Source organism: Nycticebus coucang, chromosome X (assembly GCF_027406575.1).
Source record: "Nycticebus coucang isolate mNycCou1 chromosome X, mNycCou1.pri, whole genome shotgun sequence".
Taxonomy (NCBI): domain Eukaryota; kingdom Metazoa; phylum Chordata; class Mammalia; order Primates; family Lorisidae; genus Nycticebus; species Nycticebus coucang.
Window position 1 is genome coordinate 140136623 of NC_069804.1, and position 14189 is coordinate 140150811.

The following is a 14189-nucleotide window of genomic DNA, read 5'->3' on the forward strand; positions in this document are numbered from 1 at the left end:
AAAGATTCTTCACCTCATTTATTAGGTATTTCCCGAAGTATTTCACTTTCTTTGAAGCTACTGTGAAGCGCTGGGTTTTCCAAGTGTAAGTTCATATCATCAGCAAAGAGTGAGAATTAGATATTCTCAACTCCCATTTGCATGCTCTTTATATCCTTCTCTTGCCTGATTGAATTGGCTAGAACTTCCAGCATAATGTTGAATAATAGTGGTCATAGCTGACATCCTTGTCTGGTTCCAGTTCTGAGTGGAAAAGCTCTCAATTTTACTCCACTCAGTATGATATTAGTTTTGGATTTGTTATAGATGGCTTGAATCAGTTTAGGAAATGTACACTCCTTTTCTTAAGTGTTCTTGTTAGAAAAGGATGCTGAATTTTATCAAATGCTTTTTCTGCATCTTCGAAATCATCATATGGCCTTTGTTTTTATTTCTGTTTATATGGTAAATTACCTTTATGGATGTGCATATCTTAAACCGCCTTTGAATCCCTTGGGATGAAGCCTACTTGATCATGGTGTATAATTTTTTTTTCTATTGATATCACACTTTAATTCCAAAGTCAACATAAAAATTCAAGACATGTAGTTAAGCAAAAGTGTTAGTGAAATAAGGGCTTAGCTTTTTTCCAAACATGTTTCCAAAAGATTTTTGTCTTTTAAAGTACACAGTATTGTATACAAATGCCTTTTGACCACTGTGGTGGGGAAGATCACATGGACTGTTTACAACGATCTTCTTCCTCTGCTAAGTCCACTGCCCTCAAAGCCTCGTGAAGAACAAGAAGATGTGTCTCTTCCTCTGCTTCCCTGTTTGTTGTAGTAAGAGTCCTTTGCCAGCAATTACATGACCAAATTTTCCATTAACTAGTTGGTAATTATTACAGTTTTTCAGTGGCCAGTTTTCCTATTGGCATCTTACCACCAAGCATTTCTTCTAATTTGGTTATGGCAGGTTCATTCACATTAAATATACATTCATTATTTACCTTCTTCTTCCATACCACACCAAGCCTCACAAAAGCTGCTAAGGCATTTTTCTGCACATCAGAAGATAATACATCATAACACTGAGAGGCACCTTGATCAAGAAGCTGACTTGTGAATTTTCTGACTGCAGCCAAGTACTGTTTCTCACTGAAGTAGTCCTCTTCTTCACTCAAGAGGTATTTGCAAATTATCTGATAACATTCCACAAAAGGCTTAAAGAGTCCTATTAAAAATTCCAACACAGTATTTCCTTTCTCTGTAACTAGGATGTCCCTCGTAGTCACTTGTATGGTCTCGCTTTTACAAAGCAGGTAACAGCCTTCTTCAAAGTCCTTTAACATGTTTCCTGGAAGGAAGATGAACTCATCTGAAAAAACATCATGTAGGAAACTGAAGCAACTGTAGATGTCCTCTTTCCTGAACCCAGGTGTCATCTGCAATGCTATAGCTACTAAGGATGGACGGACAAAAATGTTGAGCAGCTGGTTCCTATAAGCGGAGCACATAAGGAGAGTGACGTGCTGGAAAATAAGTCCATCAACCACTTCTGAGTCTCCGGCATCCACTTTCAGAATCACCTGGTCTCTGACAAGAGTGGCAATGTTGGAATGCAGAAGAATGCTGGACTGGACCACTTCTTCAGCAGGTTCGTTGTCGGGCCAAACAAGAAACCCTCCGAACACCTGGGCTAAGCCTTTCAGCCATAACGTCTTTTCCACCAGAGCATCAAAGTCCATGGATGGCTGGTTCTGAAGTAGAACAGCAACTGTTAGGGACCAGGGGCTCAGAACTAGGTTTTCAATTTGCAGAAGCTGCATTTTGTAGGCAACTTCAGTGATAAAGGCATGCATGTCCGCAGACTGCTTCTGAGGAATGTATCTTGGAACCAAGTTATACCGGCTCCGATTCATCCTCCTAGCTGCCAGAGATCGAAGTGACACAGGGTCTCCAAAGTAGACATGGATGCTTCCAAAATTTTCATAGAGAATCCTTCTGGCTTTCAACAGTCCACTTGTAGATTCTTTTGGCTTAGGAACCCCTAGAAGCTCATATACATAAAGACTTTCTTCCAGTATCTTATCATAACTGATGCTAATTGGAACAAGGTAGGTATCAAAAACTTCTCTTTTAAAAAATGGCTCCATTACAATATTCAGAAGACCAAATTTAGGAGTCAATGTCTTGGCAGAGCGGCTTCTTGTCCCTTCGAGGAAAAATTCAACAGGAGCATAACCATTCCGTAGCATAGTTTTTACATATTCAGAGAATACAGCCCAGTAGAGTTTATTGCCACCAAAGGTACGCTGCATGAAAAAGGCACCCGACATTCGTAGCAGCTCACCAATGACTTTCATTCCCAGGAAGTCCATTCCTGCTGCTATGACTGGCATATAATTTTTTTTTTTTTAAGGTGTAACTGCAATCTATTAGCTAACATTGTGTTGAGTATTTTTGCATTGAATTTTTTTCATTGAAATTGGTCTGTAGCTCTCTTTTTGAGTTGAGTTTTTCCTCTTGTTTTGGAATCAGGGTGGTGTTTGCTTCATAGACCGTGTTTTGCGAAGGTCCCTTCCTTCTCAATATTTTGGAATAGGTTCTCCACTATAGATACAAACTCTTCTTTAATGGTTTAATAGAATTCTGGTGTGAAGCCATCTGTTTCTGAGCTTATTTTTCTTGGAAGTTTTTTCATTGTTTCTTCAATTTCCATGCTTGATATTGGTCTGTTCAAGAGATCTAGTTCTTCCTGGTTAAGTCTAGACAGATGGTGTTATTCTAGGTATTGGTCCGTTTCTTCCACATTGGCCAATTTCAGGGCATAGATTTTTTTGTAGTAGTCAGAAACAATTTCATATCTCTATGGTATCATTTGTTATTTCCTCCTTTTAATTTCTGATTGAAATTATTAATGATTTTACTTTTCAATTTCTAATTAATCTGGCGAATGATTTATTGATTTTTATTTAGGTTTTTCAAAGAACCACCCTTTTGTTTGATTGATTTTCTGAATGATTCTTTTATTTTCAATTTTGTTCATTTCTGATCTAATTTTGTTTATTTCTTTTCTTCTGTTAGGTTTGGTATTGGATTGCTCTTCCTTTTTCATTTCTTTAAGATGATTTATTAGATTGTTGATGTGCTTTCTTTCTGTTCAGATGTGGGCATCTAATGTGATAAATTTTTCTCCGAGGTCTGCTTTTGCAGTGTCTCACAGGGTTTGGTAGCTTGTGTCTTCATTGTTGTTATGCTCAAGAAAATTACAAGTTCCTTTTTTTCTTTTACTCAAAATTTTACTTATATTATATAATATTCCATTATACAAACATATTACATTAAAAAAAAGTCTTCTTGGCCCAACTGTCATTTAGCATAAGGTTGTTTAGTTTCCATGCCTTTTGTGTGGGGATGAAATTTTTTTTTTAATTTTTTTTATTAAATCATAACTGTATACAATGATATGATTATGGGGCATCATACACTCACTTCATAAACCATTTGACACATTTTTATCACAGTGGTTAACATAGCCTTTCCGGCGTTATCTCAGTTACTGTGCCAAAACATTTACATTCTACATTTACCAAGTTTCGCAAATACCCCTATAATATGCACCACAGGTGTGATCCCACTGATCCCCCTCCCTCTACCCACCCCCCCTTTCCCACTTCCCCCTATTGTTAAGTTGTAGCTGGGTTATAGCTTTCATGTGAGAGTCCCAAATTAGTTTCATAGTAGGGCTGTGTACATTGGGTATTTTTTCTTCCATTCTTGGGATACTTTACTAAGAAGAATATGTTCCAGCTCCATCCATGTAAACATGAAAGAGGTAAAGTCTCCATCTTTCTTTAAGGCTGCATAGTATTCCATGGTATACATATACCACAATTTATTAATCCATTCGTGGATCGATGGACACTTGGGCTTTTTCCATGACTTAGCTATTATGAATTGGGCTGCAATAAACATTCTGGTACAAATATCTTTGTTATGTTGTGATTTTTGGTCTTCTGGGTATATGCCCAGCAGAGGAATTACAGGATTGAATGGCAGATCTATTTTTAGATCTCTGAGTGTTCTCCGTATATCTTTCCAAAAGGAATGTATTAATTTGCATTCCCACCAGCAGTGCAGAAGTGTTCCCTTTTCTCCGCATCCACGCCAGCATCTCTGGTCTTGAGATTTTGTGATATAGGCTAGTCTCATTGGAGTTAGATGATATCTCAAAGTAGTTTTGATTTGCATTTCTCTGATGATTAAAGATGATGAGCATTTTTTCATATGTCTGGAGGCCTTGCGCCTGTCTTCTTCAGAGAAGTTTCTCTTCAAATCCCTCGCCCAGCCTGCGATGGGATCCCTTGTTTTTTTCTTGCTGATGCGTTTGAGTTCTCTGTGGATTCTGGTTATTAAACCTTTGTCAGAGTTATACCCTGCAAATATCTTCTCCCATTCTGAGGGCTGTCTGCTTGCTCTGCTTACTGTGTTCTTAGCTGTGCAGAAGCTTTTTAGTTTGAACTATGAAACTCTAAGAAAAGAAATAGCTGAAAATGTTAACAAATGGAAAAACATACCATGCTCATGGCTAGGAAGAATCAACATTATCAAAATGTCCATACTACCCAAAGCAATATATAATTTCAACGCACTCCCTATTAAAGCTCCACTGTCATATTTTAAAGATCTTGAAAAAACATTACTTCGTTTTATATGGAATCAGAAAAAACCTCGAATAGCCAAGACATTACTCAGAAATAAAAACAAAACAGGAGGAATCACACTACCAGACCTCAGACTTTACTACAAATCGATAGTGATCAAAACAGCATGGTATTGGCACAAAAACAGAGAAGTAGATATCTGGAACAGAATAGAGAACCAAGAGATGAATCCAGCTACTTACCGCTATTTGATTTTTGACAAGCCAATTAAAAACATTCAGTGGGGAAAAGATACCCTATTTAACAAATGGTGCTGGGTGAACTGGCTGGCAACCTGCAGAAGACTGAAATTGGACCCACACCTTTCACCATTAACTAAGATAGACTCTCATTGGATTAAAGATTTAAACTTAAGACATGAAACTATAAAAATACTAGAGGAGAATGCAGGGAAAACCCTTGAAGAAATTGGTCTGGGTGAGTATTTCATGAGGAGAACCCCCCGGGCAATTGAAGCAGCTTCAAAAATACACTACTGGGACTTGATGAAATTTTTTGTTGGAATTGAGTTCCACCTTTATTTCCTTGCAGTCTGAGAATATACAAGATATGTTTTCAATTTTTTTATTTTGTTAAGGCTTGATTTGCGTCCTAGGATATGGTCCATTTTGCAGAATGTTCCATGGTTTGATGAGAATTATGTATATTACTTAAATTTGGGATGGTGAATTGGGTATATGTGTATGAAGCACAGTTGTTCTAGGATCATAGGTAAATTCATTTTATGTTTGTCTAGTTTCTGTTTAGAGGATCCGTCCAACTCAGTAAGACAAGAGTTAAAGTTTCCTACTATTGTGGTGTTATAGGATGTCATATTGCTTAGATTAGTTAAGGTCTGTTGCAAAAATCTGAAGCACTTAAGTTGTGTGCATAAATAATTAGAATTGAAATATCCTCTTGTTGTATTGTTTCCATGACCAATATGAAGTGTCCATGTTTGTATTTTTTGACTTTTGTTGCTTTAAATCCATGGCAAATAAGATTGTGACCCTCCCTTCTTCTGATTTCCACTTGCCTGAAATATTGTTTTTCATTTCTTAACCCTAAGTTTTTCTTTGCCCTTTGAGGCCAGGTGTGTTTTCAGTAAGAAGCAAATAGAGAGCTTGTGCTTTTTGATCCAAACATCTAGCCTATACTTCTTCAGTGGGGAATTCAAGCACTAACATTATTGAGAGGATTGTTAAGTGTGGTGGAGTTCTATTCATCTTCTTTTTTTTCTTTTTCTTTTTATTAAATCATAACTGTGTACATCAATATGATCACGGGGCACCATACACTTGTTTCATGGAATATTTGACACATTTTTATCTCATTAGTTGACATAGCCCTCCTGGCATTTTCCCAGTTACTTTGCCAAGACATTTACATTCCACATTTGCCAAGGCTCACATGTACCCTTGTAAGATACACCACAGGTGTGATCCTTTCAATCCCCCTCCCTCTATCCACCTCCCCCCTCCTTCCCCATGCTTTCCCCCTTCCCCCTGTTCTTAGGCTGTAACATGGTTATAGCTTTCATGTGAAGGTCCTAAGTTAGTTTCATAGTAGGGGTGAATACATTGGATATTTTTTCTTCATTTCTTGAGACACTTTACTGAGAAGAATATGTTCCAGCTCCATCCATGTAAACATGAAGAAGGTAAAGTCTCCATCTTTCTTCAAGGCTGCATAGTATTCCATGGTGTACATACACCACAATTTGTAAATCCATTCGTGGATCGATGGGCACTTGGGTTTCTTCCATGACTTAGCAATTATGAATAGGGCTGCAATAAACATTCTGGTACAAATATCTTTGTTATGATGTGGTTTTGGTCTTCTGGGTATATGCCCAGAAGAGGGATTAAAGGATTGAATGGCAGATCTATTTTTAGATCTCTAAGTGTTCTCCATATCTCTTTCCAAAAGGAATTTATTAGTATGCATTCCCACCAGCAGTGCAAAAGTGTTCCCTTTTCTCCACATCCACACCAACATCTCTGGTCTTGGGATTTTGTGATATAGGCTAGTCTCACTGGAGTTACATGATATCTCAAAGTAGTTTTGATTTGCAGTTCTCTGATGATTAAAGATGATGAGCATTTTTTCATATGTCTGAAGGCCGCTCGCCTGTCTTCTTCGGAGAAGTTTCTTTTCAAGTCTCTTGCCCAGCCTGTGATGGTATCCCTTGTTCTTTTCTTGCTAGTGCGTTTGAGTTCTCTGTGGATTTTGGTTATTAAACCTTTGTCAGAGACATGACCAGCAAATATTTTCTCCCATTCTGTGGGCTGTTTGCTTGCTTTACTTACTGTGTTCTTGGCTGTGCAGAAGCTTTTTAGTTTGATCAAGTCCCAAAAGTGTATTTTTGAAGCTGCTTCAATCGCCCAGGGGATCCTTTTCGTAAAAAACTCACCCAACCCAATTTCTTCAAGGGTATTCCCTGCACTCTCTTCTAGTATTTTTATAGTTTCATGTCTTAAGTTTAGGTCTTTAATCCAGTAAGAGTCTATCTTGGTTAGTGGTGAAAGGTGTGGATCCAGTTTCAGTCTTCTACAGGTTGCCAGCCAGTTCACCCTGAACCATTTGTTAAATAGGGAATCTTTACCCCACTGGATGTTTTTAATTGGCTTGTCAAAGATTAAATAATGGTAAGTAGCTGGATTAATCTCTTGGTTCTCTATTGTGTTCCAGACATCTACTTCTCTGTTTTTGTGCCAATACCATGCTGTTTTGATCACTATCAATTTCTAGTATAGTCTGAGGTCTGGTAGTGTAATTCCTCCTGCTTTGTTTTTATTTTTGAGTAATGTCTTGGCTATTCGAGGTTTTTTTCTGATTCTTTATAAAACGAAGTATTGTTTTTTCAAGATCTTTAAAGTATGACAGTGGAACTTTAATAGGGATTGCGTTGAAGGTATATATTGCTTTGGGTAGTATGGACATTTTAACAATGTTGATACTTCCCAGCCATGAGCATGGTATGTTTTTCCATTTATTAACATTCTTGGATATCTCTTTTCTTAGAGTTTCATGGTTCTCTTTATATAGATCTTTCACATCCTTTGTTAGATAAACTCCCAAATATTTCATCTTCTTTGGCATTACTGTGAATAGCATAGAGTCCTTAATTGTTTTTTCAACTTGACTATTGTTGTTATATATAAAGGCTACTGATTATAGCTGGGCGTTGTGGCGGGCGCCTGTAGTCCCAGCTACTCAGGAGGCTGAGGCAGGAGAATCGCTTAAGCCCAGGAGTTGGAGGTTGCTGTGAGCTGTGTGATGCCTTGGCACTCTACCGAGGGCCATAAAGTGAGACTCTGTCTCTACAAAAAAAAAAAAAAAAAAAGGCTACTGATTTATGAATGTTGATTTTGTAACCTGATACATTGCTGTATTCCTTGATCATTTCTAAGAGTTTTGTAGTACAGTCCCTAGTTTTTTCCAGATATACAATCATATCATCTGCGAAGAGTGAAAGTTTGATCTCTTCTGACCCTATGTGGATGCCCTTGATCGCCTTTTCTTCCCTAATTGCGGTGGCTAAAACTTCCATTACAATGTTAAAAAGCAATAGAGACAATGGGCAGCCTTGTCTGGTTCCTGATCTAAGTGGAAATGATTCCAATTTAACTCTGTTCAATATGATATTGGCTGTCGGTTTGCTGTATATGGCCTCTATCAGTTTAAGAAATGTCCCTTTTAGACCAATTTTCTTAAGTGTTCTGATCATGAAGGGATGTTGGATGTTATCAAAAGCTTTTTCTGCATCGATTGAGAGGATCATATGATCTTTGTTTTTTAATTTGTTTATGTGCTGAATTACATTTATAGATTTACGTATATTGAACCAGCCTTGAGACCCTGGGATAAAACCAACTTGATCATGATGTTTGATTTGTTTGATATGTTGCTGGATTCTGTTTGTTAGGATCTTGTTGAATATTTTTGCATCTATATTCATTAGTGATATTGGTCTATAATTTTCTTTTCTTGTTGGGTCTTTTCCTGGTTTGGGGATCAGGGTGATGTTTGCTTCATAGAACGTATTGAGGAGTCTTCCTTCTTTTTCTACATTTTGGAACAGTTTGAGTAATATAGGTATTAATTCCTCTTTAAGGGTTTGGTAGAATTCTGGTGTGAAACCATCTGGTACCAGACTTTTCTTTTTGGGGAGGTTTTGTATGTTTGATGTTATTTCTGAACTTGAAATGGGCCTGTTCAACATTTCAACTTGATTCTCGTTAAGTCTTGGAAAGTGATGAGCTTCCAAGTATTGGTCCATTTCCTTCAGATTTTCATATTTCTGAGAGTAAATTTTCTTGTAATATTCATTAAGGATTTTTTTGATTTCTGAGGAGTGTGTTGTTATTTCGTCTTTGTCATTTCTGATTGATGAGATTAGAGATTTTACTCTTTTTTTCCTGATTAGGTTGGCCAACGGTTTATTGATTTTGTTGACCTTTTCAAAAAACCAGCTTTTTGATTTATTGATCTGTTGTATTGTTCTTTTGGTTTCAATTTCATTTAGTTCTGCTCTGATTGTGGTTATTTCTTTTGTTCTACTGGGTTTGGGGTTGGAGTGTTGTTCCTTTTCCAGTTGCTTGAGATGTCCCATTAAGTTGTTAACTTCTTCTCTTTCCGTTCTCCTGAGGAAGGCTTGCAGCACTATAAATTTCCCTCTTAGAACTGCCTTTGCGGAGTCCCAGAGGTTCTGATAGTTCATGTCTTCATTGTCGTTTTGTTCCAAAAATTTGGCAATTTCCTTCTTGATCTCATCTCTGATCCAGCTATCGTTCAGCATGAGGTTATGTAACTTCCATGTTTTTGTATGAGTATGTAGATTCCTGTTGTTACTCATCTCAAGTTTTATTCCATGATGGTGCGAGAAGATGCATGGAATAACTTCTATTCCTTTAAATTTACTGAGGTTAGATTGTGACCTAAGATGTGATCGATTTTGGAGTAAGTTCTGTGAGCTGATGAGAAGTATATGTATTCAGTTTTGTTATGATGAAATGTTCTGTAAATGTCTGCTAGATCTAAATGCTGGATGGTTAGATTGAAATCTAAAATTTCTTAATCAGCTTTTTGTTGGAGGATTGATCCCTCACTGCCAAAGGAGTATTAAAATCTCCGACTATTATGGAGCTGGAGGAAATGAAGTTCCTCATGTCTGTTAGAGTTTCTCTTATGAATTGAGGTGCATTCTGATTGGGTGCATAGATGTTAATAATTGAAATCTCATCATATTGGGTCTTACCCTTAACAAATATGAAGTGACCATTCTTGTCCTTCCTTACTTTTGTTGGTTTAAAGCCTATTGTGTCTGCAAATAAAATTGCAAGACCTGCTTTTTTCTGGTTACCTTTTGCCTGAAATATGGGTGACCATTCTTTCACCCTGAGTCTGTATTTGTCTTTTATGTTAAGATTTGACTCTTGTAAGCAACAGATATCTGGTCTGAGTTTTTGTATCCAGTCAGCTAACCCATGTCTCTTTAGAGGACAGTTTAAGTCATTCACATTAATGGAGATTATTGATAAGTTTGGTGAAATTTTGGGTATCGAGTTTTTCAAAAGTCCAGTGGACAATTTTAATCTTTTCGCTATTGTAGAATTTGGAGTTTGATCAGGAGTTTCTGAGTGAGTTTACGTTTGTAGTGAGTTTATGTCTGTAGTAGTTTACGTTTGGGTTGGTCATTATGGAGGATAGGTCTGAGAATATCCTGAAGAGCTGGTTTGGTTGTGGCAAATTTCTTCAACATTTGAATGTCGTTAAAGTATTTAATTTCTCCATCATAGATGAAAGTCAGTTTAGCTGGGTCCAAGATCTGGGGTTGAAGGTTGTTTTGCTTTAGGAGATTAAAAGTCGGGCGGCGCCTGTGGCTCAGTGAGTAGGGCGCCGGCCCCATATGCCGAGGGTGGCGGGTTCAAACCCAGCCCCGGCCAAACTGCAACAAAAAAATAGCCGGGCGTTGTGGTGGGCGCCTGTAGTCCCAGCTACTCGGGAGGCTGAGGCAAGAGAATCGCTTAAGCCCAAGAGCTGGAGGTTGCTGTGAGCCGTGTGATGCCACGGCACTCTACCCGAGGGCGGTACAGTGAGACTCTGTCTCTACAAAAAAAAAAAAAAAATAGAAAAAAAAAAAAAGTCGAGGACCACCCTCTTCTGGCTTGAAAAGTTTCAGCAGAGAGATCTGCAGTCATTCTAATGTTCTTACCATTGTAGGTAATGGCTTTCTTTCGCCTAATAATCTTGAGAATTTTCTCCTTCATGTTGACTTTAGTGAAGCTAATTATGATATGTCTGGGGGATGACTTATTGGGGTTGAATCGTGTTGGAGTTCTGAAACTGTCTGCTATGTGAATTTCAGAATCTCTAGGCATGTCTGGAAAATTCTCTTTCATAATTTCATGCGGAAGGGCCTCTGTGCCCTTCGAGACCACTTCATCGTTTTCCAGAACTCCTATTATTCATATATTTGCCTTCTTTTTATTATCCCAGAGCTCCCTAAGAGAAAGATTCATTTTTGCTCTCCATTTCTCTTCCTCTTTGAGAGTTTGGGAGCGTTCGAAGGCTTTATCTTCAATGTCAGAAATCCTTTCTTCTGCTTGGTCCGTTCTGTTTCTGAGGGATTCTACTGTATTTTTCATATCTTTAAGGGCTGCAAATTCTTGCTTCAGTGTGTCTAAGTCTTTGGTGGTTTTGTCTTTAAATTTGTTAAATTCTTGAGACAACTTTTGAATTTCTCCTCGGATTCCTAATTCCATTTTATCAATCTTGTCTGAAATCTAAATTCTGAATTTGATTTCTGACATGTCTGCCAGTTGTTTATGAATGGGATCTTCAATTACATCCGCCATTTCTTTCCTTGGGGGGGTTGATCTATTCTCGTTATTCATGTTACCGGAGTGTTTCCTCTGATTCCACCCCATGGTTGTTTTACTCCCTTTGATTTTTCCCCTAGGGTTTTTTAAGGGCCCGTTCAGTGTTGTAGCCTTAGAGACTGGGGCCCTGTCTGGTGTGGTGGGGCTGAGTGGTTCTGACTTATTGTCAGCTGGCTTCTGTTTGACCTCAGTGAAGCACTTACTCTTGGTTGAAGTCTCAGTTCTCTGAGTCGGCCCTACCCTGGATGTTTCCGGGGTCTGTGAGTCACCTCAGGTAAATCCTATACTGAGGGTGGTCTCCTCTGTTTGTCCAGGGAGGCAGGGGGTATGGCTTCAGCCGCCTCAGGGAACTGCCGCTCTGATGTGGGTCTCCCTCAGCCTCACTCCTGTGTCTCAGAGTCAGGACCGACCAGCCGCAGTTCAGGCACTGTCCATGCCCCGACAAATCCCTCAAGAATCTGGACTCCTGGGGGACAGGCTTCCAGATCCCAGAGTGTGGGTGGGGTGGGGTTCTGGGAGCTTAGAGCCACTGGCAGAAGCTTACTCCTTTCCTCCCAATCTTTGGCTCCACTGCAGCACCGCAGCCCAAGCCTCCAGGCTTCAGAGTGAGGGGGGTGTGAGGGAAGCGGCTGGAGCCCAGAACCGCTGGGCAGCGAACAGACTCAGCTCCACCCAGTTCCCTGCCTGGCCACATGGCAGGCGCTCAGGTCTCCAGAGCACAGAGCGAGGGCGGGGAGAGCGCCAGGAGCCCAGAGCCAGCAGGGGCTCCATGACTCAGGGAGCCCAGTCGGCAGGAAGCAAATTCAGTTCCTCCCAGACTCTCACCCGGTTGTACTGCCGCAGCTCAAGCCTTCAGGCTTCAGAGTGGGGGCAGGGTGGAGGGAGCAGCTGGACCCCAGAACCGCACAGGCGCTCAGTTCTCCGGACCACAGAGCGAGGGCGGGGAGAGCGCCAGGAGCCTAGAGCCAGCAAGAGCTCATAGCTGCAGGGAGGCCAGTCGGCAGTGAGCAAATTCAGTTTCTTCCAGTCTCTCGCCCAGTTGTACCTCTGCAGCTCAAGCCTTCAGGCTTCTGAGTGGGGGTGGGGTTGAGGGAGCAGCTGGAGCCCAGAACTGCATAGGCGCTCAGGTCTCCGGACCACAGAGCGAGGGTGGGGTGAGTGCCAGGAGCCTAGAGCCAGCAAGGGCTCAGAGCTGCAGGGAGCCCAGTCGGCAGTGAGCAAATTCAGTTTCTTCCAGTCTCTTACCTGGTTGTACCACCACAGCTCAAGCCTTCAGGCTTCAGAGTGGGGGCGAGGTGAAGGGAGCAGCTGGAGCCCAGAACCGCGCAGGCGTTCAGATCTCCGGACCACAGAGCAAGGGCGGGGTGAGCACCAGGAGCCCAGAGCCAGCAAGGGCTCAGAGCCGCAGGGAGCCCAGTCAGCAGCGAGCAAATTCAGTTTCTTCCGGTCTCTCACCCAGTTGTACCACCACAGCTCAAGCCTTCAGGTTTCAGAGTGGGGGCGGGGTGAAGGGAGCGGCTGGAGCCCAGAACCGCGCAGGCGTTCAGATCTCCGGACCACAGAGTCAGGGCGGGGTGAGCGCCGGGAGCCCAGAGCCAGCCAGGGCTCAGAGCTGATGGGAGCCCAGTCGGCAGCGAGCAAATTCAGTTTCTTCCAGTCTGTCGCCCGGTTGTACCGTCGCAGCTCAAGCCTTCAGGCTTCAGAGTGGGGGCGGGGTGGGGGGGAGCAGCTGGAGCCCAGAACCGATGGGCAGTGAACAGACTTGGCTATCCCCAGTTCCCTGTCTGGCCACACGACAGGCATTCAGGTCTCCAGACCACAGAGTGAGGGTAGGGGGAGCGCCAGGAGCTCAGAGCAGCAGGGAGCTCAGAGCAGCTGGTAGCGAATTCGACTCAGTTATATGCCTGGTTGTATTGTTGCCCAAGGAGGGCTGCTGCACCTCGCCTTGGGGTAGCGCCAAACTGGGGAGGGTCTCCCTCCGCTGACTGTCCTGACCTCTCTCCCATGCCCCAGAATCAGTGCTGACCAGCCGCAGATCGGGGACTGTCCTCTCCCCTTTAGGAGTCACCCAAGAATCCGAACTCCTGGGGGACAGGCTTTCAGACCTCAGAGAGAGTGGAGGGAAGTGCTGGGTGCTCAGAGTTGCTGGCAAAGGATATTTACAGATTTATACAGTTTTATGCCTGGCAGGAGAACGCCTAGGCATCCTAGTAAGGGAGGTAGGTCCAGTTTGTAGTAGGTTTCTCCCATGAAGTGTAGTGGGATGGCCTTTGATTTCTGCCCTTTTGTTTGTGGTGCACTTAAGCTGATCAGGTGGGGGGGGGACTCCCGTCCGCTTGGTGATGGGTTTTGTACCTTTTGTTTGCTTCCTTGTGGTCACAGCTCTCCTCAGCGGGGTTGATGTGCGTTCTTCAACTTTCTCGCTTGGTGTTGCTCAAATCCATCAGGTTACTTGCTAAATTTTTGTCCCCGAACTCTCCTTCAGGACGGGAGCCTCTGTGGAAAGCTGGCTTCAGTCCGCCATCCTCCCATCATCCCCTATTCATCTTATTTTTTGAAAGATCAATGCTTAGTCTTATCTTTTGCATTGTTGTGGAAGCTAGGTTTTGTCCTTTAGTTTC

The 14189-nt window shown here is 41.5% G+C and overlaps 1 protein-coding gene across 1 annotated transcript; it reads right to left on the reverse strand.

The window, feature by feature from the left end:
* Window positions 1-631: 631 nt before the first annotated feature.
* LOC128578299 (dihydroxyacetone phosphate acyltransferase-like) lies at window positions 632-2381 on the reverse strand. The gene has a single exon (XM_053580887.1). The coding sequence runs from the start codon at window positions 2378-2380 to the stop codon at window positions 881-883; it is 1500 nt and encodes a 499-aa protein (XP_053436862.1). The 5' UTR covers window position 2381; the 3' UTR covers window positions 632-880.
* Window positions 2382-14189: the final 11808 nt, after the last annotated feature.